The sequence below is a fragment of the Diadema antillarum genome, unplaced genomic scaffold, assembly GCF_040938485.1.
Source record: "Diadema antillarum isolate AM-2024a unplaced genomic scaffold, OU_Dant_1.0 seq00000197_RagTag, whole genome shotgun sequence".
In the NCBI taxonomy this organism is placed as follows: Eukaryota; Metazoa; Echinodermata; class Echinoidea; order Diadematoida; family Diadematidae; genus Diadema; species Diadema antillarum.
Window position 1 is genome coordinate 41,095 of NW_027271259.1, and position 26,885 is coordinate 67,979.

The 26,885-nt window shown below is 37.0% G+C and overlaps 1 protein-coding gene across 1 annotated transcript in view; it reads right to left on the bottom strand.

The window, feature by feature from the left end:
- Window positions 1-11,759: 11,759 nt before the first annotated feature.
- LOC139728752 (pre-mRNA-splicing factor ATP-dependent RNA helicase DHX16-like) overlaps window positions 11,760-26,885 on the bottom strand; it is a 31,380-nt gene continuing 16,254 nt past the window's right edge. Inside the window, exons 14-22 of the mRNA XM_071639693.1 lie at window positions 26,438-26,506; window positions 19,769-19,900; window positions 18,526-18,786; window positions 17,680-17,793; window positions 16,851-17,086; window positions 15,809-15,971; window positions 14,982-15,143; window positions 14,117-14,293; window positions 11,760-12,175 (exon numbers count right to left, since the gene is read on the bottom strand). Of these exons, the coding sequence (XP_071495794.1) occupies window positions 12,053-12,175; window positions 14,117-14,293; window positions 14,982-15,143; window positions 15,809-15,971; window positions 16,851-17,086; window positions 17,680-17,793; window positions 18,526-18,786; window positions 19,769-19,900; window positions 26,438-26,506 (1,437 nt within the window). The 3' untranslated portion in view covers window positions 11,760-12,052. The remainder of the gene's footprint in view (window positions 12,176-14,116; window positions 14,294-14,981; window positions 15,144-15,808; window positions 15,972-16,850; window positions 17,087-17,679; window positions 17,794-18,525; window positions 18,787-19,768; window positions 19,901-26,437; window positions 26,507-26,885) is intronic.

Below are 26,885 nucleotides of genomic sequence, written 5' to 3' on the forward strand. Positions count from 1 at the left end.
TGGCACCTTTGAAATGTGAAAACTCTATTGAAGAATATTGTCTGACACATGCGCTTTAGATATTTTGATACTTAACCATCCTGCAATATTGTTTGATGTTTTACGATGTACCATTTCATTCACATTTTCGATCTTCTTCCTATTCCTGTTGAGTAGCTGAGAATAAGAGCCAGTCATAGTGTGTGTAAATAGCCGTGAGATGTAAAACCCATGTTCTGGTAAGCTACATAATATTGTTTCCTCGTGTACGTGTATTTCGTTGTTGCTGTTTTCAGCAGAATGCATATTCTGTCGTATGCCTGGCATTCCAAATGATAACAGTATTTGAGTTCTTGGTGTATTCCAGATAAGAATTTGATTTATTGTATTTTCTTTTAAGATGCAAGAAACATATAAACTACAATTCCATTTTGCTTCATACAGCAGTAAATATTGTACACATTGAGATTTCTATCATGAATACTTGCATAAAACAACAACCCAAGTATGATGAAAACTTTTAAAGGCAATCAATGAGTGAAATATCTTTGTGTTTCTTGTAATTTTGTACCCATAGCTGTTACAGCGATGTAAGCATTCTTTTGAATTTGTTCCATTGTCCATTTTCCTTTTCACGTCACGTCTCATTCCTGCTGAGCCAGTGCAGTGATGTGCAAATGGCATTGTTGTGTGGAATGATGAATCTTAGAAATAAAATCTCTTTTGCCATTGGACTTTACAATTCTTGATTACGCATTGTGTCCGCTCAGTCTTACCAACCCTATGTGCTCACTCTATGAAACGGTGTACCATAAACATTGTATGACCCTGAATCACAAAACCACCAAAAAGTCGCCAGACATGGATTTTTAGTTTAAAGGGCAAATTCTGAAAAAGCAGACAATGAAAGCTTTGAAATCATGTACCTGGTATTATGCAATGCAAATGGATTTTCCTAATTAAACCTGTCTAAAACTGGAAAGGAAGTATGCACCCTGGAAAAGTGTTTAAAATGAGAAAAGGGGCTCTGAAGTTCAGGATCTATTCAAGTGTTTAACCCTTTGAGGACGGAATGACTTTGCTATAACACATATTTCCCATAGACACTTGCCTGAGTATTCTCGGGACTCGTCCTCAACGGGTTAATCCCACCAAGCTGTGCTCTGTGCAATGAAGTGGGAAAAAACAAAACAAACAGGATGTAAAACTCCAGGCCAGAGCAACTACAATAAAAGGATTATCGGATTAAGTTGAAATTTTCTATTCATGACTAATACTAACTTTCAAAGCAGCAGCATTATTTTTTCAAAAGTTAGTCGGGTTGAAAGTGAAGTGTGTAAACAGTTTTTAAGAAATGAAAAGGAGCATGTGAGACATACCTAATCATACTATTTTACAAGAAAAAATTTGTGTTCTAAAAAACTACAATAAACACTTTTTTTTTAAAAATGATTCCAAACTTTAGATTGGTTAAGCTTTTCTCAGAATAATTGCCCTTTCAGGAAATATAAACGACTAAAGATTGACTAGATATATATATATATATATATATATATATATATATATATATATATATACATATATATATATACATACATACATATATATATGTACACATATATATATATATATATATATATATATATATATATATATATATATATATATATATACATATATATATTTATATAATATTTATATTTTTTTTTTTTCAAACAATCTTGACAGCTAGATATTTCTCTTCAGCTAATTCTCTTGTCAAAACTCTGTTTTTAAATACAAAATGTATGGGCTCCTTAATTCATATTAGTGCCGAACAATAATGCAGATATTTTCACGTTATTATTTGTTTTTGGTGACTTGCATTTCTATTCTACCAGTATACCCATTTTATTTTTTCTAAAAGTAATTTGTGCAACCATAAACTTTTAGATTTAAGCTTTTAAATTTGAGTTTGTCTCTCCACAACAGTGAGAGGCATTTCAATCTGATATTTGACAAATTCATGAATTTCGATAAAACAAGAAATCATAATTCTGCCACTACATGTAATTAGCCACACATACGTGTGCCAGTAACATTCCACATACAAGTATGTATGTACTAGTCGGAAAGCATGTTCTGTACACTTGCTAATAAAAGTATAATCATCATACGTTGGGCCTTGGTATTATCATCTCGCACTGGCTAAGCTGGGATTTTGCCCACAAACAGATGGGCCTCTCAACTTTTGTTACATGTGAGTTATTCTCGTCCGCAAGCAGATGTTGTGTAGAGGTTGGCCTGTTTTTCCCACTCTCTTTTTTTCATTCTTTCCAAAGCATTATCTTGGTGATAAAGTGAACTCAACATTTGTCTGCTATTTTCAGTGCTCCAGGGACACTGTTGCTACGCAGAAATGACTTTTTTTCCCCCTCCTTTTTACCCTTTTTGTCTCATCTTCTATTTCAACATTTACAAGGATTGTGGAATGTGTGAAATTGTCTTTGGCAAGGTTTGAAATGCCAGAATTTTAGTTTTTCACCCTCCATATTTATGATATGTCATATATAACAGAAATGCAATGTATATATTATCAGATATTCTCTTAAAATGCTTGTTATTAATCAAATTTTCCACTTTAAGTGGATGAAAAGGATAAGAAGAACCTAATTTCTTTTTGATTGATCTTTGAGCATATTTCTTCCCCAACCAGAGCCTATTAATTGATCTTTATCAGCTGAGTACAACAAACTTATACATCAAATTGTCATGTGGGAGACAGAACTCTTATCCCATATTCATAGGAGGATCTCGTGATGCTACTTTACAACTCTCCCCCCAGATGCCCTTTTCACTCCTAGCCTTCCTTTCATGTTGAACCCTATCTTTTCTTCTTCTCTTTATTTTATTCATAGCATGCAAACTTTGTTCTTTCTGCCACAGTCTTTTCATTTTTGTTGTTGTTGCTTATACAATGTATTCATCAGCGAGTTGTGTGTGCGTATGAGATGAATGTAATCTTTGAACATATTCCCAGCAAGCACTTGCCTTACCATCTGTGTTTCACATTTCATCATCTACATATTTATGTACACAAGATCTGTGATATTATCAGTCACATCACATCAAAATGACCCCATTGATGTAATTCCTTTGTATATAGAAATGTGGAATATGGAAATATGAAATTACATGTAGTATCATTTGAACTGCTTGATTGACAGCATACATTCGAGGGGAATGAAACCAAAATGTACATGTGGATTGAGTGAATGCAGCAATATTAGTAGAACACATCAGTGAAAATTTGAGGAAAATCAGTCGGTTCATACGTTACGAACTTTTTAAATTTTTGTGATGAGACCACTGGATCAAACTACATAGATCATGATGTCATATATGAATACAATATAGAGAAAATATAAAGAAAATTCCACAAAATATAATTTCATATGAAAAGTGCATATTCCATGGATCTGCTAGTAACATAAGTCAAGAGTAATATGGTTCCCACTGCTTTCTGAAAAAGGTAAGTCTATAGTCCTCTTTGGTGTTTGCTTGTTTGTTTGTTTGTTTAGGTGATATGGCATTTGAATTTCATTATACAGCTCAGTCAGCAAAGTTTGAAAATGTAAAAAATTGAGCCACTGAAATGCTGTTCAAATTAGTTAAAGGGCATAAATCTAGTGTTGTAACCACTGGAATAGTGCCTCCCCCCCCCCCCCCCCCCCTTCACACTGCACCAAGAAAGGCGACATGCATTGGCCCACTACAAGGGCAGTCACTCCTTGAGGTGGAATGTAACATCACATGAATGCAGTATGAACTGGGCATCTAAGGACTTATGCCATAGTATCCAGTGGTTGTACATTTGTAGTTGCAATATCAAAAATGTTAGAGCAAGTCAGCAAAGACAAGAAAGAGAGGGGGTAGAGGAAGAAAAAGAAGAGGAGGAAGAGGAGGAAGAGGAAGGAGAAGAAGAAGAAGAAGAAGAAAAAGAAGAAGAAGACAAAATCAGACAAGAAGATTAAATTTCTGAGATTTCACAAATGTCGCTTTCCTAAAATGTTCATGTATAAAGTGTGTCATATCTGTGTTTGCAGATGATTGCAGCTGCCGAGTTTGACAAAGCAGCTTTTTCAGGAAATGTCCTGAAGTAGGTCAGATGTTCATTTTTTGTTCCCCGGGAGAAGGGAGGGGTTCTTTAACCGCCCGGGAAGGGTCTTGTTGTGAGAGATGCCTCAGGGAGTGTCAAACGGGGTTACTGGGCCAAAGTAGCAGAGCTGGTATTGTATTAGTCCATCCAGACAAGGAGGTCTAGATAGATCTTTAGTAACCTGGTTTCTCATTAGCAGAGATTCGTCACTTGAGTAGCAAAAAAAAAAGAAGAAGAAGTGATTATTATCATTGGCCTTTAGCACACTCTCAGAATAGACTGAAGGTAATGAGTGTATAGAATTACAAATTAAGAAGAGTTGACCTGGTACAGAAGGAGTACGGCAACACAAAGTAAATTTGTCCACTCATCTATCAATATTTATGTGTAAATAACTCATTTAATACACAGAGTATCTTTTTTTTTTTGCTGTATGTCAAAGGGTAATTGTCTATGTTTTGCTAAAAAAGGAATTTTGTGAAATGTTTATATACTTATCCAACTGCTACTACAAGTGAGCGACTTGACACACTCGAGCATAAGAAAATGATGCTAAACAAATATAAATCACTCTAAATTAACATTCTTTTTTTTTTGCTGCCTTTATAGATTTGAACGGAAATATGAACAAGCCATTAAAGTCAGAGTTTACCTCAAACTAGTCATTTCACTGCCGAGTGGCAAGGCTTGTTCGGAAAAGGTTTTAATGATGCAATTTTGTGTCTTTTTTTACATAGTAGTGTAGTAACATAACTGAACATAATATCTAGCTTGCATATACAGTATGTGAGCATGCAAGTGATGCTCAGTTTAGGTTAAGGTGCATTCCAAAGTACCCCGGTACAATGTATGTGCACTTTAATATAGCAGTGATTAACAGCTGATATCATTGACAGAATCTTGTTTTGCAAGACTTTCTGTTTGCATATGTGTAGTAGTATGAAGAAAAAGTGGATAATCATCATAGCATAGTATGGTACATATTTAGATAGTCATTGGATGATAATAGTAGTGATGATCAGGGTATCATAAATTGACACAAGTCAATATAAGTTTGTATTCCATAGGTCTTTTATTGTATGTGAGGAAACACCTCAAACTTTTCTAAAACAACAAAAAATCACAGACTTCAAACTTTTCCAGCTTTCCAACCTTTACTATGTCTCACTTTCCTTGAATTTTTGAACTGTTCAGCCTTTACCCCAATCACATTTTAAATTTTCCTTAAATAAACATGCATGTCACATCAATCTCGATCCCTTTACATCTGACTTTCTATTCACCTTGACAGGTTACATTGTGTCTGCCGGCACCAGTTGTCGCGGATTATTTAGAAAGACATCTGTTTCTTTCCATCCAACAAAAGTATATGCCGCTGCAACAGGTCGCGCCAACACAAATGAACGTCAAACAATGTTTGAGCCTTGCACGACACCCTCAACACATGCAATGGAGGAAAACAAAATCTTTTCTTTCGTTTATCAGGCATCATGATTCATACGAACACTATACCAACACACTGTATCATAAAAAGGTCTGTATAACATTTCTGTGGTACAGTTTATCAACAACAAAAATCCAAGTTCAGATCAGGTACACTTTATCATGTGATTACCAATTTACTGATATATCATGGATGGAGGTAAGCAAATGAACTTCAAATTAACTTCAGATAGAAATTGCATTTCTGGAGGAAAATACATTTTTTTTGGGGGGGGGAGGGGGAGGTTTGCTTGTATAAAGAATTTGGCACTGAACTGTATTTAATCATGCTTGTAAGAAGAGAAATATATGGCTGAATCCAGAAAAAAAAGTATTGTCCAATGTTTGAATGGATGTGGAAATCATGGGAAGTGACAGTTCATAAAAAATTGATTGCATGAAATAAGATTAGGCCTAGTGTCCAAAAGTTTGGAATTTTTTGTTAGGGGTATAGACCAATAAACATTCCATAGGAACACATAAAAAAGTTTCTTTAAAAGAGGATGTACTATATTTGATGTTGTCAGCAAGAAGTGCTTACCATTTACTTTCTCACTGTCCTACTTAGTATTCACTGTCAAAAAAGCAGGTATTGATGATAAATTATCAAAATGATGGCATAGAATAAGACTTAAAATGTTTTTACTTCAACAAAACTTCAAAGGGTTAATCATTTGCCTTCCAAGGTGTTGCTATATTCTATCTTTTTTTAATACTATTAATACTGTATTGTACCACATTTCATTGTATTTCATTGTTTTCATTGTACTGTATTGTACTATCAAACAGTAGAGACATGTATGAGACTATGAAACCCTTACTCATTCAGCTTTTCCAGAGTGAATTTACCCCCTTTGTCCTCTTTTTTTTTTTTTTTACAAGGTTATGTGCCCCAACACATTTTGGTTTCACCTGACAAAGGAACACAATGACATGATCTAGCTATGAAAATGATGAGTCACAATGCCATACGCGATGCCTTAGATAGAACAAGACGTACATCAGACAGTCTTTCTTTTTTTTTTAACCTGAATAGACAGATCATGATATGATAAAAAAGGGATAGAAAACATAAAGATGAGTCATCTTAAGGCTGTTCAAGTGCAACACCAACCAAACAATTAGTCATCCTCCTATATTTGTGGCCTGCAGGCTTTTCTCCCTGGATCAAACTTTCATGTTCAACACTAACACTCAACTCTCTATCATCTGGCTACAAGTATTCTACAGGTCTTTGTCTCACAATCAGCAGGTCTTCTTAACATCCACATTCCATCTCCTCATTCCATCCCCTACAATATTGTAGGCTAAAAAGCCTTTTCCCATGTATCGACCCATTGCAATTTGCAATTTGCCCCCATATACACCCTTATCATCTAGATATGTGTGGTTTACATGTTCCTCTTCCACAGTCAACCCATTTCTACCTATTAAACCCAACTTCCCCCCATCCCAAACCTTAATGGCCACCCCCAACTCACAGCCATTTTTTTTAATACCCTTCTCCAGAACCCTTGTCATCCTAATCCCAACTCCCTCTTCATTTACATACTGAACCTTGCAGTCTTCAGATATATCCCCCAACGATCAATCAAACTGTATGCAAACCACCTCTACCCCTCATCACCGTGATACCGGTAGTCTATCCCATCTCTCCATCTCCCCTCCCCCTCCCCCTCCCCCTCCCAGCTACATCGCTTGTACACTCTTACAAAGCCTTTCTCCTATACAAGATAGACCACTTCCATATCCAGAATCCTAAACTAAGCCTTGCCCCCTTCTTCCCGATATTTGTACAGCCAATGTCTTTCTCCCTCAACAACCTACTCCTAATCAAATGTACCCACCCCATCATCTTGCGGCATAAAGTTTTGCCTTTCATTGACCTATTTCTCATCTCATAATATCTCCCATCCTCACCTTGCTCCTGATTCCTTTGCCAACGTATCCATGAAGGTGAAATGTTAGGTGATTCTCCCATCACCATCACCCCATCCCATCCTCCTTCTCATTCTTTTCTCATTCTAAATGTATTTCCCCAACTGCCACCATCTCTCCCGACTCATTTTTTTTTATATTTCTGATTTGTCTCATCTGGGAGAACAATTTTTTCTCTGCCTACAGTCACATGGATGATATTCGCAAACTTTTTGAACCACACACACACACACACACACACACACATATATACATGTATATATATATATATATATATATATATATATATATATATAACATGCATAAAAATGTAAATGTATATACATATATATATATATGTATATATAATCATGTTGATAAGGTAGTCCACGTGTGCTCTCTAAAAAAAATTGAGTGAAAATTTTCACTCTAAAAAGAGTGAATACCTAAAAGAGTGAATTTAGAGTGAAATTGGAGTGAATTTTGAGTGAAAATGATCATTTTCACTCATTTTGGAGTGATGTCAGGGATCACTCGAAGATTTTGGAGTGATCCCTGACGTCACTCCAAAATGAGTGAAAATGAGCCTTTTCACTCAAAATTCACTCCAATTTCACTCGAAATTCACACTTTTTTGTATTCACTCTTTTTAGAGTGAAAATTTTCACTCGATTTTTTTTAGAGAGTGGGCAAGATAAAAAGATAAGTAACAAAACTGCAACAAAGTTCATGCTGTATTCACCAACGATTTATTTCTTCACAAGAAATAAACCGTTGGTGAATACAGCATAAACTTTGTTGCAGTTTTGTTACTTATATTACTAACTGTTACTTATGTTACTATATACACACATATATATATATATATATATTCTTTATTCCCTTTTTTTAGACATGTGCTTTATCCATCGTGAAGTATATACATGTTTTGTCTGATGCTTCTGTAGAGCATGCCAAAATGATCCTAATCATTAAATTTGTTTTTCTTTCTCTGATTTTTACCCTTGTGCATCTCTAACCCTCTCTTATTTTCATCACTTTTGAACATTTTCAAGTCCGAGAATTTTTTTTTCATGCTTAGAGCTTACTAGCCTATTGCCAATGAAGTGTAAAAATGGGGAAATATTTGTAACCTACTTTATTTTACTTTTTTTTGGGGGGGGGGGGGGGTTCAGCTGGGCTGTCAAATTGGACCATCGGGTTTGTTTGCAACTAAAACAAAAAGAAGAAAAAATATTAGGTAATAACAACTACGAAAATCATTCAGGTAAAGAATATTTCTGAAATGATTTGTGATGCTTAATGTGTACTTAAATTTATACACTCAGCAAAAAAAAAAACAAAGCAAAAGAAAGACAAAAATTTAACACTTTTTTGAGTTCATGATTTATTGCTTTTTCTCTCATTTCACTTGAGTTTTGAAGTGACAGAAAATTCTTCATTTTCCTCCATCATCTTTACCTTTCATTGTTATTTTGGGCTTCAAAGATATTACATTGTAATGAGACCACAGGTATATCTTTGCAATTGAATTCATGCTTTGTAGTGTGATGAATTTGTCTTTTGTTCTAATATGTTGTATCAGTAGAAAGCATTTACGTATGAATAACAACTTGTTCATGTTTATATAATACATTAACATTTAGCCAAAAATTTTATGTTTTTTTTTCTGAGTGTACTTCCACCTACTTTTGTGATTTTTCAGCTGGGCTGTCACATGGGACAACCTAGTTTGTTTGCAAATAAAATACGAAAACAACATAAAGGAAAAATGTACTACAGTAAGTAATAGGAACCAGGAAAGTCACTCAGATGAAAAATAAGTTCTGAAAAGATCAAATCAAAACAAACTTACTAGGAAGTTAGGGGGCTGATTTCACTTCTTTCTGGTTGCTTTTGGCACAGTCTCTACTACCTTCTTCTTTGCCTTCTGGGACCGGAAATTCCTTAGATTTACCTGTTCTTCATCACTAGACGAAAGGTGTGCCTGTGATGGGGATATTTGCATGGGGGCTTCGCCTCCCTTCTTGCTCATTTTGCGTTTCATTGGCATGACGCTCGCGGAAAGTGTCGACATTTTCGTGTCAGGATCACAAAATTTCCGCATCGGTTCCGGACACTTGCATTAATAGATCCGCATCGGCTCCGCGCTGTCCTAAAACATTCCTGGTGTCTTCCGCTTTCATTCGGGAAGCTTCCCCACACCGCGGAATTCTTTCCGGAGCGTGTGCGGAAGGAGCGGAAGGGTTCCGGACAAGCGGGACATCCTCAGGACAACGTCAGGACAAGTCGCCGAAGGTGTCAGGAAGTTCATTTCCACGTCCAAATTTTGGTCTCGATCAAAATTTGGACGCGGAAATTTTTCTCTCTCCCGAAGGTGCGGAAACGCCCGGACATGTTTAGGACAGTGAGCGGACACGTTCAGGAACGTGCGGACAGGTTCCCGAAGGAGTGCGGAATACCAAATTTGCATTCCGGGGCTTGTCCGCGTCTTGTCCGCGCCCTAGTGGACGCCTGGTCTTAAGAATAAAAAGTGCAGTTACAGTTGTGAAAAATATGTTTCACAGTCTGACCGTCTGTGTATCACGATAGGCTATTTGATGATGATTATTGCAAAGCAAAGATATGTAGATTGTGTGTTCTAATCACAACAAATGTACATTCTGCATTTGTCCTGTATTACAGCTGAACATTTAAAGGGTGTGTACAGTTCTGGTCGAGGTGTAGATTTAGCTTTTAACATTTTGCGAGATATTCAGAAACCACTCTATGAGATGTCAAAGAGCATGCAGTTCTAAGGGGTATCAAAAGTTTATTCGATGAAAATCGGTTTTGAAATGGTGGAGATATCCAAAAACAAGGTGAAACAAAGAGATCCTAATAAAGTTGGGGCATGTCGCCTTTTATTATTAGCACTTTTTTGGATATCTCAGCCGTTTGAAAACCAATTTTCATCAAATAAACATTGAATCCTTCTAAAAAATTACATGCTCTTTCATATTTCATAAGAGGCTTTTCATTATCTCACTTAGGAATGTTCAAAACATGAATCCCTACCTCAACCGGTACTGTACAGTCCCTTTAATCTATACCTTTAAAATCATGCCACTGGCTTCAGAACTGCAGCAATACAGCAGCCGTACCAGGTATTTGTTATTCCTCCTCTACACCAGATTTCTAAAAAGCAAGAAACTTTGATGCTGTCATATGCCATTTCCTGAAATGTTGTTTAAAAGTATGCAAATTGTGACATAAATGGAAAAATAACAAAATACTCTTCTCCCATTTACACAAAAAGCACTTGAAGAAAGAATTGGCTGGGTTCACTTACTGTAAGTGTGCACTGAAAATGGAGTTGTCTTTTAATACAACCTGGTTCAAGAAAGACAAAACAAACAAAGACGAGGGACTCAATATTGCACTTTGCATTCTTACTTTATTCAGCAAGTCATGTTTGATCAAGGAATGTGAAATATAAATGTCTCTATCTTACAATGCAAGTTTATATTTGCAAATTCTGACATCCCAACATGAGTCATCTCCGACTAGAGGGGGTGGATGAGAGTGGGACTTGCTTTTGAATCATGTTGAGCAGATTTTGTCACCCTCTGAAGAATGTCAACATTATCTCTAAAAGATGGAATACTGGATATGACACTTCACAACTGATATACAATGTACTGCATTTCCACTCCTTTGCACTTGGAATATAATGCAGTTTATTTGAAACTTGAGTGTAAGCCTCAGTCAACCCTGAAGAATATTTAATCATGTCCAGTGTCACTGCCAACAGGAAAATGCATGAACTCCATGATGTACATGTATATTCGCTTTAGTCTTTTTTTTTTCTCCTTCTGTTTTCCATTATTACTTGCTGGCTAACACAAAACACTTTTGTGCAAAAAATCTGCAAGACACTCTGTTTCTCTTTCTCAAAACATTCCGGGAGAATTTCTCCACTTGTGACACTGATTGCTGAAAGTTTTCTTGTTCTGGGTGATAAGCACCTGCAGTATTCTGTGGTTGCTCATCTACTGGTAGTTACTGCACAACATCCATGTCTATCTAACCCGTGTCCTCCTCATAGTTCTCTAAGAGGACACACCTGCCTCTGGACACCAGTATCCATTTAAGAAAGAAGATGGTCCATCAACAAGAGCAGATAATGTTCCTGGAGGACGTACAATGATGTGCATGTTAATGTTGACCTTCCATAGTCTTGCAAGGGTGCCTGGGATGACAGCGTTTCGTACACCGGTCATTGTCGGGAAGAGTTGGCATCCTATTAACAACTGGACAACTCAGCACGTTGTTCCACACTGTCTTGATCTTCAGAGAACCTTAATGCCCAGTTTGTTACCATGGCAACTGCATCATGAGATTGGCAACCCTCGTCAGAGAGATTGATGATGTCTATGCACACCACTAGATATACACATGGCAAAGCTGCATTTATCCAGAAAAAATAAACACAGCAGACATTGTCATCTTCAGGCTGACATGTTGCATTGTTCAGGCTGTTGCCATGGTTACGCATCAGCTGCCTGATGACTTGTTGATGACTTTGGGCATCTTCCTGCTGGATGCATCCTCCAGCTCCTTGGCCTTGTAGTAGTGAGGTGCAACCTCCAGCAACCAGCTGTTCTCAATCTCTATCACCTGGAGATAGAAAATGGAATTAAAGGGATGATTATAGTATTGGTTGAGATGAGGATTTAGCTTTTAATTTTTAATTTGATTTAATTTTTTTAAATTGTTTAATGAGATACAATGTACTTAGAAACTACATTATGAAATGTAAATATGTAAAGCAGCATATAATTCTAGGAGGAATTGAATTTTTATTTGATGAAATATGGGTTCTGACATAGCTGAGATATTCAAAAAACAAAGTAATACGAAGTGTTCTTTAATAAATTACAGGCCTATCTTTTATGAGGATCACTTTGTTTTGGATATCTCAGCCATTTCAAAACCAATTTTCATCAAAGTTTGAATTCCTCTTAGAATTATATGCTTCATTTTTTTTTTTAATATAAGGTTTCTTATCATCTCAAAAAATAATCATCAAAAAATGTACGAAACCTGAAGTCCCATCCCATCTGAAACTTTATCATCCTTTTGAAGTTGTGTGGTATTTCAGTCATGGTAAACTCTCTGAAATGCAGTGATGGATTATGGACAATTCAAAAGTCATCAAAACTGAAATTGACTAAAAGAAATGCTAATGGTCGGACTATTGAGACTGATAAAAAACAAGGAGATTGTAAATATACCTGACAAACTTGTAATGATTGATGATGTTGTGTCAACAATGAAACAAGGAAAAGTAGAAATTACGCGGTGCGTAAAATATGTCCCCGCCGGAAGTAGCATTTAGTAGCAAAATGTACAATATCGGTAAAATATCAAGGTCAAAGGTCAAAGAAGTCAAAGGTCAAAATTCTGTGTAGAAGTCTTGAAGCCCTCACCTAGTGCCATCACAAAAAGCAAACGGAATCGAAATCGGGTTAGAAATGGCAAAGGAGTAGCATTTTGTAGCCAATGTACAATATAGGTCAAAAATCAAGGTCAAAGGTCAAAATTCTGTGTAGAAGTTTTGAAGCCCTCACCTAGTGCCATCACATAAAGAAAACGGAATCGAAATCGGGTTAGAAATGGCAAAGGAGGAGCATTTTGTAGCCAATGTACAATATAGGTCAAAAATCAAGGTCAAAGGTCAAAGAAGTCAAGGGTCAAAATTCTGTGTAGAAGTTTTGAAGCCCTCACCTACAGACTGTAGTGCCATCACATAAAGCAAACGGAATCGAAATCGGGTTAGAAATGGCGAAGGAGTAGCATTTTGTAGCAAAATGTACAATGCAGGTCAAAAATCAAGGTCAAAGGTCAAAGAAGTCAAAGGTCAAAATTCTGTGTAGAAGTTTTGAAGCCCTCACCTAGTGCCATCACATAAAGCAAACGGAATCGAAATCGGGTTAGAAATGGCGAAGGAGTAGCATTTTGTAGCCAATGTACAATATAGGTCAAAAATCAAGGTCAAAGGTCAAAGAAGTCAAAGGTCAAAATTCTGTGTAGAAGTTTTGAAGCCCTCACCTAGTGCCATCACATAAAGCAAACGGAATCGAAATCGGGTTAGAAATGGCGAAGGAGTAGCATTTTGAAGCAAAATGTACAATATAGGTCAAAGGTCAAGGTCAAAGGTCACAACTGAAATTCTGTGTAGAAGTTTCAAAGCTCCCATGTAGTGCTATCATATAAAGCAAACAGAATCAAAATTGGCTCATAAATGACAGAGAAGTAGCAAATTGAACATTTTGATCACAGACGCACAGACAGACAGACGGACGGACAGACGGACGGACGGACACACGGACACACACACGTACGGAGCCCGTTTCATAGTCCCCTGCTCGAACTCGTTCGGCGGGGACAAACAAGTCCAATGAGCGAGTCATGGCAAATTTTTAAAACTGATGATGAACTAGAGAAATCTACCCAACTGACACACGTAACCAATGCCATTTTCCGATATCATTCTTTGCCTTATCAAACCAAAATAGTTCTAACAGAACCAATGGTGGAAGAAGATGTCGTTCTCACTTGTCGCATGTACTCCTTGGTGGTAAAGACAAGCTCATGGTATATGAGCCACCTGGGCTGCTCTTCAAACAGACTGCTGTTGGGGTGGACCATGACTGTCTGTTGGTGCTTGACCGTCTTGTACTGACCACCCTTCCCAAAGCGGGCTGTGTGGTAGAAGAAGCCTGCAGTGACAGCCTGAGGAAGCAAGAGAAAATTATAACAAATTTTCTTCTTGCAATTCACTCATGAACATGGATTGCAATGATCACGTTTATCAATTACACAAAATGTAAAAATACTGTAGATTTGAGATTTCTTTGCATAATTCTTCTTTATTCATGGGTATCTGGACTGACAGAATGGATAGCGCTCCACTCAAAAGTAATCCTACCTAATTTGGGTTAATGATGAAATATGCAACTTTCAGCTTTCCATACATTTTTTAAAAGGAAAGCAATTACTGTCATCTTCACCTTTAGAGCATGTCTTTGTACTAAACTGTACCTATTGCCTAAAGTCTCATGGAATAAAAATGTCACACATTTGATATGATGCCAATGATTTAGCTTGCCATAAACATTTACCTGGAGTGCAAGAACTCTGAGCAGCAAACTGAAAGAAATAAAGCAAGTTCAAACATAACTATATTTGGTATTTCTCTTTACAATAACCATGTATGTTTTCACACGCAGAACTGATTGTGAGAGCAACAATAACAAATGTCAGCTGGATTGGGTCTCAGTTTACCCCCCCCCCCCCCCACTTCCCCTCTCTTTCCTTCTCTGTTAGTTGAATACTTGGTGCAGCCAGTAGAGTAATGGTGAATGACCCAGCTATGCATATATTTTTCACTATACCATCCACTGTAGTCCCGCATACTCACTTTCCTGATGGCTACATTGTCCATGCCACAGCTGGTGGGTTCAATCTCCACCCTTTCCAAGAGTCCGACGAGCTGGTCCCTCACATCCCTGGCTCGCCTCATGGACCGGTGCTGGATGAAGTTTTCAAAGCACCACTGTGTTGAGAACCCAGTCTCAACCCACTGGAAAAAAATAAATGAACAGAAAAATAATAAATGGAGAAAACCTAAAGAGGCTAAAAAATGTGGGGGTAGTAAAGGGAAATTATGACTAAACCTTGATAATTACAGTAGACATGTGTACGTCTACCTTGCAAAATATTTACATCAGTTTAGTAACTTTACCTAAGTGAAGTAATTTCCACTGAACACAGAACAGAACCTCTACCAACTCCAAGATAAAGAAGAGGGAAAGTAAATTAGAACTATCATTACATATCTTTAGTTCACATGAGATGACGGCTTAGCTTTGAAACATTTCTTTTAAAACATATTCTATCCTTATTAGCATAAGCCAAGCAAAAGGGTAAGAGTCATTCTCGTTCTTTTGGGGAAATATTTTTCAAATCTATATGTGTAATACAAAATTTATGTAAGTTTGAAAAACACTGCCAAGAGTATGCAAGCACTGTTGGGTACAATGTATCAAATTGAAGCCAGTATAAAGTTTGAAATGAGCCCTGGGCCCCGTTTTATCAAAAGATAAAATCGATCTTAAATTTCCTTACCACACAGGCTGTCATAGACTTACAGTTGAAATCAACTTTATAATCAATTTTAACTCTTCATAAAACAGGGCCCTGGTCATCAGAATACCATGGGCCACTTCAGGCAGATGGTCCCCCTACCTGATTGTAGACGTTGAGCAGGGTGAGGTGGTCACCCCCAGGGGTGAAGAAGTTGACCCTGGCATTGTCCGCGTGGACAATCTTGTCCTTGGGACGGTAGAAGATGGCGTTGTTGACGGAGAGCATGGCTGTGACGCTGAGGATCTCCTCCGAACATTTGTACCTGGGGTTCAGAGGAGATGGGATACGATAGCAAACACGATTTTCATTTACAGCATTTCCAGGGCTACCAGGGCAACCAGGACTACCAACATTTCTTCATCGAAAACAGAGAGGTTCAGGACAGAAAGAGATACATGTATTCAAGTTCACGGGGAGTCTCTCGCAGAATCCAGGAATTTTTCACATCATAGGTGTAACCCTCTCTCTAATCTCAGTCTCACAACAGTTTTCCACATTCCTCAAGGCTTTTTTGACTCCTGTCAAATTTGATTGCACAATCACTAGCTCAAGGTACTTGAAGATTAGAAAAAGCTGAATCTACATTGTTATTATCAATTTTCTGATTATGATTTACAACTAACAACCTTTTTTTTTAATGAAAACCAATTTGCAATTAAAATTATCACAAAATTAATGATGGAATGACATTTATTGGTATTTTGACAAATATGCAATGGAATTGTTACCTGTTTCTGAGTTCACGGTCATCTGTTCCTTATCACAGACGAAACATTGATAATTCAAAGAGTCAATGCTCATTACCATCAAATCATGATCTACACGAAGTCAGTTTGTGATACTGATCTTCCATGTCAGGAATACTATTTAAAGAGACTGAAATGAAGGTAGATTTCAAACCTTTAAACTGCAAGAGGAGTCATGAATCTAAAGAAACCTCTGCAGCTATGCTCAATATCAACATCTTTGTGGAAAACACAGCCTACTCTACTATAAAATTATACGTTATATCATTCCTTTCTCATTATATATCAAAAGAAGGTATGTTTCCATGTTTGTTTGTTCGCTTAAAGAATGCAGAAATAAAATAAAATCACATCAAATACTGGCGAGTCACTCTCATCTCATCCACTGAGCTTACTTCTCCGACGCCAGGATCATCTTGGAAAGCATGGGGTCGACAGGAAACTCGGCCATCCTGCGGCCCATCTTGGTCAGTTCACCCTTGTGGTTGAGGGCCCCCAGGGCGTAGAGCTGTTCCAGGGCCAGGACCAGGGTCTCATGGGGTGGTGGGTCCATGAAGTCAAAGTGGATCAGGTCGTTGATGCCCAGGCTCTTGAGGAGTAGGACCACATTGCCAAGGTTGGTCCTCTGGATCTGTACAGGGTGTGATGAATATTGATTCAAGTAATAAAAATAATAATGATGATTATGATGACAATAACATTAATAATAGTTGTGACAATAATAATGATGATGATGATGATGATGATGATGATGATGATGATGATGATGATAATAATAATAATAATAATAATAATGATAATAATACAACTACTACTACTTCTACTACTACTACTACTAATAATAATAACAATAATAATAATAATAATATGATAGCAACAATAAACTATCACCACTACTGCTACTATTGCTACTTCTACTTCTACTACTATTACTAGTACTACTACTAGAAATGATAATGCTGTTAATTGTAATCATAGCACAATATCACAATATTACAAGAATCACAATATCACTCTTTGAATATGAAGGATGTCCGCAACTTTTGTATTTGACACATACATTTATGTTCAGGTCCATAGAGTACATACTGCAACTGATCAACATTTGTAAATTTCTATTTATTCAACATTTCTAAATTACTAACAACAATACCATTTATTTTCATCATGGAAACACATAAACGATGCATAACATAAATTCTTGAGAGCAAGATGTGGTCCTACCTCAGGAATGGTGTTTTCTTCCAGCTCATTCTTGAAGGCCCAGGCCGTGTAGAGACGGAAACACTTCCCAGCCGCCACTCGTCCAGCCCGGCCTGCCCTCTGATTGGCTGAGGCCTGAATTAAGCATTTCAAAAATCAAATTTCAGCAATAATTCAATTCACAGATAAGTAGCGCATTTGGGCACATACACCTGCACAGACCATCACAAGATCAAATAAAAAAAATTAAAAAAAACAACAGATAACACTGCAAAATTCCAATTAGCTCTGTCAACATTTCAAAGGGCTTTTCTTTATACCCATTCTTATCAATATGTTATTTGATCAATTTTTGCATTTCACTATGGAGCAATAACTGTAGATGCCATTGAAGAAGATTTTGAAAACTTCACATTCCCCCACATAGCCTACTCATGTATACGCATAGAATGTTAGAATACCGAGGATTTACACTGCTAGATCCAATGATGGCTTGGTCGAGCAGCAGTGCTCATCTATGTGAGAGAACTGACTTCTACTGGCCTTAATGAAATCACAAGCAATTATTTGAAGAGCAATTGTAGCGCCTCCATAAATATTGTGTAGGAATAGTACTAGAATCCCTAATATTCATTGCAAAATTACTCCTGAAAGTACATAAACATTCTATAGGCTTGGAATACACAGCTAAGGAATATTCATGCGCATTCTGAAGTCTCTCTCTTTTAAACTGTCTGTCATTAACTCTTTCAGTCCCATCCAGAACATTTTGATACAAGATATCAAAAATATTTTAGGCTTATGGTCTTAAGAGGGTTGAAGTAGTAAAGCAGACGACACCACGATCCATCTATAGAGGGCGCAAACCTTGGATATCGGCGTGACGACCAGCGACTCCATCCCCGTCCGGGCGTTGTAGCTCTTCTGCTTGCAGAATCCCGGGTCGATGACGTAGATGATGCCGTCGATGGTCAGCGAGGTCTCGGCAATGTTGGTCGCCAGGACGACCTTCCTGGCGCCGGGCGGGGTCGGCTCAAAGATGCGGGCCTGGAGGTCGGAGGGCAGAGTGGAGTAGATGGGGAGGATGAGGAGTTCCTTGATCTTGTTGCCCAGTTTTCTGGCTCTCTCCTGGAAAGGGATTGTGAATGTGAAAAATAATTGCCATTAATCAGTACCATCAGTCATAAAGGAAAGACCAAGAACTGATTAAAATAAAAGTGAATATGGAAACATGAAGAGACAGCTAACAATTGCATGCATTATCAAGGTAAGACAGTAAATAGCTATATTCATAACTGGTTCAACTTCATTCAGAAATACTGAAACTTTCATCATAAAGCTTGACATAACAAGTTAGAGGCATTATTTACTAACTATCAAGCCTTTTCTTTGTCGTATCACAGGTGGTACAGTTGTCCCCCCCCCCCCCCAAAAAAAAAAATGCAAAGCATATCTTGCTTTGCTTTAGTCATTGGAAAAATTCAACAATATCTGTTCAAAATGCATCATACATTTACCTGACAAGTCACTTATAGGATACTATGAGGGAGAGCTACCATATTAACTCAAATGCTTGTCATCCATACTCGCATAAACATGCAACAACAACAAAATGACATCTCCAATTTCTGCATATGTATTAAAATTTGCATAAGCTGACAATATACACTAGAAAGACACATGAAATTACTTAAAGGCCCAGTTTACCTTTGGAAACAGTGATTCTAAATTTTTTGTAAGATATCACATTTGATGCATATGTGTAGGTCTGTTGTATCCCAAAACATACTACCATTTGAAACTTTTGCAATAAAGCCTAAAATATAAGGACATATCAGTATTATTCGTAATAAACCATAACTGTACACGGTTTAGTCTGGAAACATCTTTATTACAACTACTGTTCACATTTGTGTATTTAACAATACTTAACATCGAGAACACGGATTCAATCTTTTACAGTGGTTGTTTCTATCCCTAACTCACATTTTAGAGCTATATAAAAGCACTAATGCTGGGTTTTTGTTTCATCTGCAAATGGTAAATCATGCCTTTAAAATTGGGAAGAACAAAAAAATGTCTTCAGATGTTCTGAAAATCTGCGTCATACCTGAAGCATCTCCATACAAGTCTCAATCTCCTCCTGTCCAGTAAGGAAGACCAAGCAATCTCCGTCGGGCTGGGTGAGGTGAATCTGGAGGACAGACACCACACACGCATCCAGGAAGTCTGCTTCAGGGGCCTGTAGGAATCAGGCACAGACAACAAAACATTGCCTAACTTGTCACTATACATACAAACATGCAAACATATAACAGTTTATATCTATCTACCTACATGTATCTTATCCATCCATCTATCTATCTATCTATCTATCTATCTATCTATCTATCTACCTACCTACCTATATTATCCATCCATCTATCTATCTATCTATCTATCTATCTATCTATCTATCTATCTATCTATCTATTAATCTATCAATCAATTTATCTATCTATCTGATCGATCTATCTATCTATTTATACTACCATCTGCACTGCATATCTATCTACCCATTTTAAATCTATTCATCTATTTGTCTATTTTTCCATCTATCTATTTATCTACTATTTACTATCTATCTATACAGCTATCTAATTACCTATCCATCTATTTACATTGTATATCTATTCATTTATCAATCATCTATTTATCTATGTATCTATCTATTCACCAAGTTACCAATCTATTTATCAATCTATCTATCTCTATTACTTTCTTTCTCTATTTTCCTCCGCACAGTATATTACTCATATATCTTGACAGAAAGCCATCTCTACAATGGGTATATTTGTGTACGCTGTATCAGTGTAGAGCATCAAAACCAAACAAATAACTTTTAAAGGATGGCACAGTATTGATGGAGGTGAGGATTAGGCTTTTAACTTTTTGTGAGATACCAAGAAACCACTTATAGAATAGTGCAGAGCATACTATTCTAAGACTATTTCAAGGTTTAACTGATGAAAATCGGTTTTGAAATGGCTGAGACATCCAAAAACAAAGTAAAACGAGATATGAAACTCGTCACGCTGACGAGTTAGGTGATACGCTTGGGGTCATCAGGTGTCGGTCATCTGTGATCGACAAAGAAAAGAATGTGATATAGGCACCTTGAAGTTATATTGAGCGTGCATGCAAAACCGTTTCTCTAACCACTCGGCCACGGGACATCCCCGGAAATGGTAAGGCAAAAAAGAAATGTATAGATATTACAGGGGGAAAAAGTCAATGCCCACTCAACAATCGTGGCCGCGTGAACATGTATTGCATTGCTAGACGGAAATGCGGCCTTGTAACGACTGATGTCGCTATGCCATTTCTTGCAACTTGGGAAAATACGCGCCGTAGACATAAAGCCTATAATCGGCTGGTTTTGATACCTTGCCTTTAATCACAATTTTCAGTGTGATGACGTCATCAAAGTACAAAACAATGACATGGTCTTGAAAGACAATTGTTCAAAGTACTACACCTCCGTCGTCGTCATTACATACTATGATCGGTTTGACAAAGTCAGCCTGCAAAATTTTGCAGCAGTCGAAGCAATGTGGTCTCCAACACAGAAAAGAGGGATATGGTGTGTGTCTGTGTGTCTGTGTGTGTGTATAGGTGCGTTTATATACGAACGTGATTTCTACATGGACGAATATGTAATACAAACTTGAAGAAAAAAAGTAAAATAGCTAAGTATTTTTGTTTCGTGATCTTGTGGGGTTCGAACCCGCAACCTCACGTCTCTGAGACGTCGCCTTTATCCACTCGGCCATACGTCTCGGCGAGAAAATATGAGGAGCGTAAACTTATGTATGTGAAAGATGAATCGGGAATCGTTATGTCCACATTCCATTCTCATTTTCAGTTTTAAACTGCAAAATTGTCAACCTGATAATGAGATTTCAAAAAATAAAATGCATGATTACTGAAGCTTATTGTCTCAGCTACAACATACTTAAGTTTCAGAGGAAATGAAGCAAAATCAGCTGAGATAAAGGTGCTTAAACGTTGTCAAGTCAATGCATGGTTTAAAAAAAATCACCTCCCATAGACATAACACGTAAACTTGTCCGATTTTGCATCTTTAGCTTTAATCACAATTTAAGGTATGATGACGTCATCAAATTTCAAAACCATGACATGGACTTGAAAGACAAATGTTCAAAGTACAACATATCTGAATTTGGGATAATATTGAGCTTAAACAACAGAGATACGAGCAAATGAATGTCAGAAACAGTACCTCAAAAAAATTAATTCCACTTTTTTGATTTCAGATGATGATATGATGACGTCATAATGTATTTAGGGAAATATTGATACTTGAAACGTTATTTTCAATTCATATGCTTTTGTAATATGCAATAAAAACATAGGGTCACCTGACGTTTTAAAGAGCTATGGCGAAATAAACAAAGACATGTTTTTCGCTATATTTCCACATAGACGCGCACACGAAATTTCAACTTTGACGCCAGCGCATTCCCTTGTTATAGGTCGAAATTGATCGGAAATCAATGGATATTGTTACTTAATGTATCAGGAATCCAAATCTGTCAAAAAATGTGCATTTTCATGTTACTTACGCGCACTGCGCGCGGAAATGCGCGGACGGACGCGAACGCGCGGAACGCTTAAAATTGTCTGAAACTTCGAGATTTCCCATTGGGAAGTTGTTTTGAGCCTTTAAAAAGTTTGACGCGCGCGTACGCGCGCGTAAAGATGTCCTTGGTAATTAGCATTACAAAGTAAGATAGAGCGTCACCTGAACTTTATGTCCACCGAAAATGATACAGAAATGTCCTTTAGTTATGAAGTTATGATCGATCATGTAACATGTCCGAAAATCACAAAATGGCGCCTAGATGACGTCATAGATACGTTACTGTCATGAAAACCTTATTGTGGCTAGATATTGTCATGAGACATGTTGACTGAAAATGTCATGTTATTCCGTCATGTCAATGTTGAGATATTCACGACACAAAATGTGCCAGAAAGAAAGAAGAACGAGACATGAAAACTCGTCACATTGAGGACGAGTTAGGTGATACGCTTGTGGTGATCAGATGACGGTCATGTGCGATCGACAAAGAAAAGAATGTGATATAGGCACCTTGAAAATATATTGAGCGTGCATGCCAAACCGTTTCTGTAACCACTCGGCCACGGGTCATCCACGGAAATGGTAAGACAAAAAAAAAAATACACACAACAATGTATAGATATAACAGGGGGAAAGTCAATGCCCACTCAACTATTAAACGTGGCCGTGTGAACATCTATTGCATTGCTAGACGGAAAAGCGGCCTTGTAACGACTGAGGTCGCTATGCCATTTCTGGCAACTTGGGAAAAATACGTCCCGCAGACATAAAACCTATAATCGGCTGGTTTTTGATACCTTGCCTTTAATCACGCACGTGTGCAACCTTACGTCTCTGAGACGTCGCCTTTAACCTCTCAGTCATACGTCTCGACGAGAAAATATGAGGAACGTAAACTTATATGTGAAAGATGACTCAGGAATCGTTTCGTCCATCTTCCATTCTCATTTTCAGTTTTATGCTGCAAAATACTCAACCTGGTGAGAAGATAAAAAAAAATTAATAAAATGTATGATTACTGCAGCTTATTGTCTCAGCTACAACATACTTAAGTTTCAGAGGAAATCAAAATCAAGTGAGGTAAAGGTGCTCGAGCGTTATCGAGTCAATGCATGGATAAAAAACAAAAATCCCCTTTCATAGACATAATATACAATCTTCGCTGATTTCGATATCTCGCCTTTAACCATACCTTCTAGCATGATAACGTCATCAAATTAGAAAATAACGATATGGACTTGAAAGTTGTTCAATGTATAACATATTCATCGTACGTTGTCAGTTTGCTATTGACATGACGATCGATCACATGAACATGAGGCAGCTATTAGTACCTGTATGAAATTATTATAGGCATGGTTATCAAATTCCCCTAAAATTTCCTTATAATTGCTTTATTTTTACACACAGTTAAGCTATCCCTTTAAACTCATCACAGTTTAATTAGAATCATTAACATCATACATTAGTACCATATTCAGTTCCATAGCTGATCACGTTTGCTAATTAATTAAGATTAATTGTCTAGAATGTGTCATATGGCCAACCTGTATACACACGTACACACACACACAATGCTAAATGTATGTATCAAACCTCTGTAACACAACTTTGAACTAACTGTAGGAATTATCGCTGTACTTATCATCTATACTTTTTATCACTATCTGAAACTCCACAAAAACCACTAATTGACAAATAATCATCAATACAGAAGACTGACTTAAAGGAACAATTCAAATACCTTTTTTACAATGTATAGCTTGTTCCATGTATAAATCAGCACAAAGTAACCACGACTACATTGTGTTACTGAATTGATATGAACAAATTTCATTTTATTACAATATTTCAAATCAGTTTGAAAAGCCCAGCCTGCAAAATTTTGCAGCAGTCGAGGTAATGCAGTCACCAACGCAAAACAAAGGGATACTATGTGAGTGTGTGCGTATAGTTGTGTTTACATGCGAACGTGATTTCTACATGGACGAAGGTGTAGTACTCCATTGAAGAAAAAACAAATTTAAAAAATAATTATTTTCTTTCGTGCTCTTGTGAGGTTCGAACCCGTACGTGTGCAACCTCACGTTTCTGAGACGACGCCTCTAACCACTCGGCCATACGTCTCGACGAGAAAATTAGAGGAACGTAGATTTATGTACGTGAAAGATGAATCAGGAATCGTTTCGTCCACATTCCATTCTCATTTTCAGTTTTAAATTGCAAAATTGTCAACCTCATGAGGAGATTTCAAAGAATAAAATGCATGATTACTGCAGCTTATTGTCACAGCTACAACATACTTAAGTTTCAGAGGAAATGAAACAAAATCAGCTGAGATAAAGGTGCTTAAACGTTGTTAAGTCAATGCATGGTTTAAAAAAAACTCACCTCCCATAGACAATACACGTAAACTTGTCCGATTTTGCGTCTTTACCTTTAATCACAATTTAAGGTATGATGACGTCATCAAATATCAAAAGCATGATATGGACTTAAAAGGCAAATGTTCAAAGTACAACATATCTGAATTTGGGATAATATTGAGCTTAAACAACAGAGATACGAGTAAATGAATGACAGAAACAGTACCTCAAAAAAATTAATTCCACTTTTTTGATTTCAGATGATGATATGATGACGTCATGAGTTTTCCTGGCAATATTGGTACTTGAAACGTTATTTCCAATTCATATGCTTTTGTAATATGCAATAGAAATATAGGGTCAATGGACGATTTAAAGAGCTATGCCGAAATAAACAAAGACATGTTTTTTCACTATATTTGCAGAAAGACGCGCGCGCGGAATTTCAACTTTGACGCCAGTGCATTTCTTTGTTATAGGTCAACATCGATCGGAAATCAATGGATATTGTTACTCAAAGTATCAGGAATCCAAATCAGTCAAAAAAAATGCATTTTCATGTTGCTTACGCCCTCTGCGCGCGAAATTGCGCGGACGGACGCGCACGCGAGAAAATGTTTGAAACGCTTAAAATTGTCTGAAACTTCGAGATTTCCCATTGGGAAGTCGTTTTGAGCCTTTTAAAATTTTGACGCGCGTAATGAACACCTGGGTAACTAGCGTTAAAAAGTAAGATAGAGCGTGACCTGAACTTTATGTCCACCGAAAATGATAGAGAAATGATATCCAGTTATGAAGTTATGATCGATCATGTGACAAGGTCCGAAAATCACAAAATGGCGCCTAGATGACGTCATAGATATGTTACTGTCATGAAAACCTTATTGTGGCTAGATTTTGTCATGAGACATGTTGACTGAAAATGTCATGTTATTCCGTAATGTCATTGTTGAGATATTGACGACACAAAATGTGGCAGAAAGAAAGAAGAATAAAAAAAAAGAGAAATTTTGGCAATCACAATAGGTGATACGCTGATAGCGTATCACCTAATAAAGCGATTATAATAAGAGGTGGGTGCCACCTTTTATTAGGATTGCTCTATTTTGTGAATCTCGGCCATTTCAAAACCAATTTTCATCGAATAAACGTTGAATTCCTCTTGGAAGTACATGCTCTTTCATATTTTATATGTGGTTTCTCATTATCTCACCCAATAATGTTAGAAACCTGAAGTTAGGTCTCAGCCAAAACTATATGACCCCTTTAACATCAAACATATTTCGATGACGAAGGATTGCACGCTACAAATCAGCTCACTCATCAGCTTCCAATATAATCCTTGGACTTGAATTGGGATAGAAACTTGCAACTTTTACAGTACACCAAGTAGACCGTGACAACGGTTTATTGCTTTAAGATAATAGAGCACCAAAGTGTGATGTCATAGCCATCCATCGCCATGGAAACCGGTTCTAAACAACCAAATTTGTCACAAGAATCTATGCATGTACCTGGTTCCAACTCACGCTTATAATAAAAGAATGTGACATCATAACTTTGGTACTCTATTGATCATCATTGCTTTCAAAACTTAACATCACATCTTTGAAATGACAAAAAAGTGCATATTTCACATCACATTTGGTTCATTTCATAACAAAACTATTCATAGCCATTTCATATGTACAAGACACAAATAGTTATTCCCCTTCTTCGAAATTATATTTAAAAAAAAGGAAGATGTAAAATGCAATCATCACCTCACCTTTGTGTACATGATATCCACAGGATAACGTCGGCCTGGTATTCTGAAGATTGGCGCATCATCAAAAAACTGTTAAAAGAAAACAGGTATACAGTCAATTCAGCAATGCCAATAATGGACATATTTTCAGTTACAAAGACCAGCAGATCTTATATGCTTATTAATAAACTTCTACTGCAAACACCTTCAGCATGATTAGTGAATAAAAGGTGTGTGATGATGACAAAGCTATTCAATATCATCACATGCTGGACATACATGTATCCGTCAAACTTGGTTGTTGCAAAAGTGCTCAACAGGTCATTTACGGGTTGGCAATTGGATGAATTATGTCAACAAATGATGTTCAGATCTGCTTCCTTATTCTTAGGTGTGTGTGTGTGTGTGTGTGTGTGTGTGTGCTTGTGTTGGGATGGGCTTGTTCTGAATTAAATGTAGTTTTTTGTTT